Genomic DNA, 5,939 nt, shown 5'->3' on the forward strand with positions numbered 1-5,939 from the left:
GGGAATGTGTCGTTATTTCGATCAGACAGAGGTACTAACTTTATTGGTGCTACAGCAGATCTTGGGATTGATGTAACAAAAGGATCAGTGAAGAACTACCTAGATAAGTCAAAGATTGTTTGGACATTCAATGCTCCCCACATGGGAGGAGTGTGGGAGAGAATGATCGGTTTAACGCGTAGAGTATTAGATACACTACTCTTAGGACCCAATGGAAAAAATCTCACTCATGAAGTTCTCAGTACATTGATGGCTGAAGTGACAGCCATAATTAATTCAAGACCAATTACTGCTGTATCTAAGGGTCCTGGGGTACCATTTGTGTTGAGTCCAGCAATGCTTCTGAATCGGAAGATTTCCGGTCATTATTCTATGTGTACAGATGTTGACATACGTGATATATACAAAGAACAGTGGAAGCAAGTGCAGGTCTTATCCGACTTATTCTGGCAACAGTGGAAAACTCATTACCTTCAAAACTTACAGTCCCGTCGCAAGTGGACATCTGAAAAAATGAATTTGAAGGTTGGAGACGTTATAGTCATCAAGGATCTAAAAATTACTAACCGACTTCACTGCACATATAAGTTGTTCTGTAATCTCTGCATCAGATAGAGTTGAAGAGGGGAATCTAGGTACCTCGGAAATCGTCGCCATCATTCTCTCGTAGTCGCTGGACTGGTTTACACAAGTCAGGTCGGTTAAAATGGTTTACCAGAAATATAATGAACTGCGACCCCACTGAACCTTAAATACTTTTCTCTTACATGTAGCACCGCTCACACTCATGTCGTCGATTGTGAGAAGGCGTGACCCCACGTGACTTCCATGGAGGTGGACGTGTTTTTTGGATGATTGTGATATGGTGATACATTTGATTATTTTTTGCTTCTTTGCGGTCCTAAATGTGACAAAGAGAAATGTACACCAATTGAATTAGGATTTAGTTGTGAACTCTAAACATACACATGAATGTTGGATCTCCATTTCTGTCAAAACCGCCGAAGAAGAAGAAACAAAAGACAAGATCACAGAGAAAGATGGCCACCATGCAACAACTTGCACAATGACAAGAACAAGCCTAAGTTATGAACAATATGCCCGCTCAAACATATAGTCCCATGCAACATATTGTCCAAGTGAGAAATGAAACATATCATCAGATACAACCAGTTCAACACATGCAGTCCGCTAAGACCGTGCAACAATTATCAAACCATGCGAACACGACTCAAGTACCGCCTCAATGGGCCCAAAACATTACTTTCCAGCTGGTCAATATGAACAAAAAACTTGATCACATTGAAAACTCACTTTCATCTATGAAAAGAGATTTACAAGGCCTAAGTTCACGTGGAATAGTGAGCGTTCTCGTCATATCATGGCAAAGTTTACTAGGTTTCTCCAGCTTGAATTAATACACAAAGCCGCATTGAAGATTAGAGATACCTGAAGGAAGATAAAGAAAAACATCCAAAAGCCGTCCTAGTGAATTATAAACTGTTTGTTGATGGTAAGCAGTATCACCCGACGAAGAACCGCCATGGGGTCAATCTCTCATACAGAGTTGTCGATCCTTACAGTGCTCAGCTGATAAGCTGTAAAGTAATAAAGAACTTGAACTTGTAAGTTGGTAAATAACTAGTATATAGCTAATATTCATTGTTGATTATGCATATCCGACTTTAAAAATAAAGAGTATCATTATCATTATAATGCAACTAGTCTTAAGATTTTAAACTTAATTAATAAGGTCAAAAGTGAAAGCAAGCTACACAAAGTTAGAATTTGCCCGATCGATGAATATAAAGCCTCGATTAGAAATAATTTCATAATAGAACAGCAAGCTTTTCACAGTGCTCGTTTTCCCGATTAATCGAATGCACAAAATATGTGTGTGTGTGTGTTAACGTAAAAAAAATCACTTTACAAAGCCGGTTCTCTTAATTTGTTCAATACTTCACAGTCATATGTTACTTCAGTAACAAGAGACCCATGGGCCACATCGCTCACCTGAGTCATCTTGGCTCATATTTAAAGATTTTTCATATATATTCGCATGTAAAACTTTGATCACTATTGTGGCCCCAACCTATTCCCCGGGGCCATGGTTTTTACAAATTTGAATCTGCACTATGTCAGGAAGCTTTCATGTAAATGTAAACTTTTCTGACCCGGTGATTTTTCAGAAGATTTTCCCTATATATTTGTATGTAAAATATTGATCCTTGGGGACCATGATTTTTACAAACTTGAATCTGCATATGTCAAGAAGCTTTGGTGTAAATTTAAATTTCTTTGGCCCAATGATTCTTGAGAACATTTTTAAATTTATTTTTCTATTTATTAGTTATGTAAAACTTTGATCACCTATTGTGGCCCCATCCTTGCCCCAGGGGTCATGAGTTTAACAAACTTGAATCTGCACTATGTCAGGAAGCTTTCATGTAAATATCAGCTTTTCTGGCTCGTTGGTTCTTGAGAAGAAGATTTTTCCTATATATTTGTATGTAAAACTTTGATCCCCTATTGTGGCCCCATCCTACCCCTGGGGAGGGGGCATGAACTGAACAAACTTGAATTTGCACTATGTCAGGAAGCTTTCATGTAAATTTCAGCTCTTCTGGCCCAGTGGTTTTTGAGAAGAAGATTTTTAAATGCCCCCACCCTAATTTTGCGATTATCTCCCCTTTGAAGGGGGCATGGCTCTTCATTTGAACAAACTTGAAAGCCTTTCACATAGGGATGCGTTTGGCCAAGTTTGGTTATAATTGGCCAAGTGTTTCTGGAGAAGAAGTTGAAAATATAAAGTTTACAGACAGACGGACAACTGGTGATCAGAAAAGCTCACTTGAGCTTTCAGGTAAGGTGAGCTAAAAAGTGCAGAGAGGCCATTAGGCTGGTATGTTTATTTTCCTCATTTGAATTTTGTTCCCCTCCCCCTGACGAATCTCCCGATAGTAAGTGGATCACATACATGTACACTGGTAAATCAGTTTTATATATTCTACCAAGAATTATTGTTGTCTGTGGTAATAAAAAATGAAGAATATATAAACCTTTGTTAAATATTAATAAATAAACAATAAAATACAATGTCATTCTCTATTGTAACACATCCGAAGCACTAGACATCTCTACTGCAGCAAAGCATGCGACCTGGTTTGTACCAGCCCATAATAATTACGAAATAAGGATTCCGAATGAATTGTTCACCGTTTACTTTGCGCTCCGTTCGCTCACCGTTACCGTGGAAAAGAAGAACATTTCTGGAACTGTATAATACAACATTCCCTAAAAATCAGTGGAGAGGATGATACCAACATAGCTCAAATTTCATTTTGGAAAGGGGGGGGGGGGGGGGGCTTAACAATATGTATTAGGCCCTACTATACCAAAAAGATCTCCTATCAACAAGGTTTGTTACTTGTGTTTCAAATCGTAAACATCTCTCATAGAATTAACATCACTGACATCGTTATATTAATTATAAAATCGTATTGATATATGAAAAAAAATCCCAAGTTGAGTGAATTCTAGTTAATTTTATTTTAAATTTCAAATGATGGAACCTGAGGTTATTAAGCCTGGAGTGGAGTGGATAGCCTAATGGATATTCTACAATATCTGTATTATCCCATGCAAGATTTTTAGAAGTAGGTTGAGGTGGAAAATTTGAAGTTTGAGAATTATTTCTCTAGTGTGTGGATATAAACAATAGTATTTATTGTAGATATTTGATTTTCTTCACATTTCCACTACAATACTCAGCAACAAACAAGTAGTCACTTTTGTCTACACATAAGCCAGATGGGTCCTTCAGATCCCAGTTATCTATATAGCGGAGGAACTGTCCATTCTGGTCCAGGATGTGGATACAGTGGTTATCACTGTCTGCTGCCAGGATCTGACTCTCACTGTCTGTTGTGATTCCCCGGGGTTTGAATGCTTTGTTTTTGGTATTAGAGGGATGACCAGTGTATCTAAATCGACATTTTCCAGCCTGGTTGACCACCACTACTGTACTAGCTGCATAGTCAGCCACACAGATATCCAGGTTCCTATTCTCACTGATGTACTTAGTAGAATAATTCCCTGAATATAGAGGCTTCCCCTCATCATCATACTGGATTGTTTGTTTCTCTGTGGAACCTGAGGAACGGACAACTTTGGATTGTTTGTGATCAACACTGCACATGGTAACCAGGAGATCATCAGAGGAGGTGATACAGAGTTGGGTGGGTGTCCAGCCCTGTAGTCTGATCACCTCCTCTGTCTGTCCACTCTTCACTTTATTCAGTCTTTGTCTCCCACTCAGTGTACACTAGATCTCCATCAATGGTCACTGCTATATCAAGTGGCCATTCCCCTGATTTTGTTTTTATTGGTTTTATAATTGTACCTTGAACATCAAAGCATTTCATATCACTGACAAATTCTGCACGTGTCCACAATTCTTCTTCACTCAGACAGGTAACACTGCAGAGGTTTTTATACCCAGTATTCATTGTACTGACAAGCTCTGGTTCATCCATTAGTTCTTTGGGTGAAGTTTCCATTTTCTTCAGTGTGTAGCCATTTTTTTTCTGTGGTAAATGATAGTGGTATCATAGATCCCATTGACTTGTAAAGCTGTTCACTGTCTATTGTGTTTGGATTAAATGTAGGCAGTGAGACTCGGACTTTGGGAGGAAGTTTTCTGAATTCTTTGTTTTTGGATCTGTATTCCATGGTCACAGACACTGCATTGGATTCGTCCATTTCCTTCAGGATAATCAGTGATTGCTCAATAAGGGACTGTATCTGCTTAATTTCATTCAAATATTTCTTCAGAATTCCCAGGTGTTTGATTTTCATCTCTTCTATTTCATTTTTCATTTTATTGATGACACTGTCAATTTCCTTTTGCCATTCCTCTCCATGTTTTGTGACTGCCGTTGTGAATTTCACATATTCCCCATCCAAGTTGGTTATTTGAGTTTCTAAGTCAATGGCCATTTCTTCATATGTTGGAGAAATGATGTTTTCTATCTCCTCTGTATCTTTTGTAAGGTCTGCTTTTGTTTTGTTGTAGATTTCAGAAAGAATTGAAAATGTATGACTCTTGTGTTTATCTGCAGCAGCACACAATAAACAGACAAACCTGTCACATTCCTTGCAATGCAATTGATATTTTTCAGTTTGGTGTGTGCTACACTTTGGATAGATCAAGGTTGATTTTCGTTTTTCGAATGGGACCACTATGTGTTTGTTATTGTCATCAGCAATGTGTTTTCCTATACAGGCAATGCAGAGGTTGACATGGCAGAAATCACAGTACATCTGTACTAAGGCCTTCTCACAAAGGTCACAGCGGACGGCGTCTTGGGCACTGTGGCAGGGGTCCATGTCTAATCTAAATATTCTACAATTTAAAGAATGTGAAATTTAGTAATTACACATCAAAAATTTCAGTCAACTAAGTATACAGAATAATTGTAAATTTATGTAAATTGTGTCATCTAAAATTATACCTATTGCAATTTAGAAAAAAATTTCAATCACATAAACACTGAACATACAGGCACCGCAGCGGTGGCCAAGAGGTTAGAACGTTCGCCCCGCATGCGGAAGGCCCGGGGTTCGAATCCCGGCCGCGACAGACCTAAGTTGTTAAAACAGGTAGTGACAGTTCCATCGCCAAACGCTCGGCATCAGATGTCACGGGTCCTCGGAGATGACCTTAAAAACGGATGACCCATGTCACAGTAGGTGTGGCACGCTAAAGAACCCTCACTGCTCAATGGCCGTAAGCGCCAAGCAAAGGCCTAAATTTGAAGCCCTTCACCAGTCTTGGTGACGTCTCCATCTGAGTGAAAAATTCTCGAGTGAGACGTTAAGCAAGCTACAATCAATCAATCTGAACAAACAGTACACCAAATATTCTAAAACCTGTCACA

The 5,939-nt window shown here is 38.8% G+C and overlaps 1 protein-coding gene and 1 pseudogene across 1 annotated transcript in view; one reads left to right on the forward strand and one right to left on the reverse strand.

Moving 5' to 3' along the window:
• LOC130052239 (uncharacterized) overlaps positions 1-615 on the forward strand; it is a 1,104-nt gene extending 489 nt beyond the window's left edge. Inside the window, exon 1 of the mRNA XM_056156660.1 lies at positions 1-615. This exon is cut by the window's left edge and continues 489 nt beyond it. Coding sequence (XP_056012635.1) covers positions 1-615 — 615 coding nt within the window.
• Positions 616-3,724: 3,109 nt separating this feature from the next.
• Positions 3,725-5,388, reverse strand: LOC125678808 (E3 ubiquitin-protein ligase Midline-1-like; annotated as a pseudogene).
• Positions 5,389-5,939: the final 551 nt, after the last annotated feature.

The sequence above is a fragment of the Ostrea edulis genome, chromosome 2 (assembly GCF_947568905.1).
Source record: "Ostrea edulis chromosome 2, xbOstEdul1.1, whole genome shotgun sequence".
Classification (NCBI taxonomy): Eukaryota; Metazoa; Mollusca; class Bivalvia; order Ostreida; family Ostreidae; genus Ostrea; species Ostrea edulis.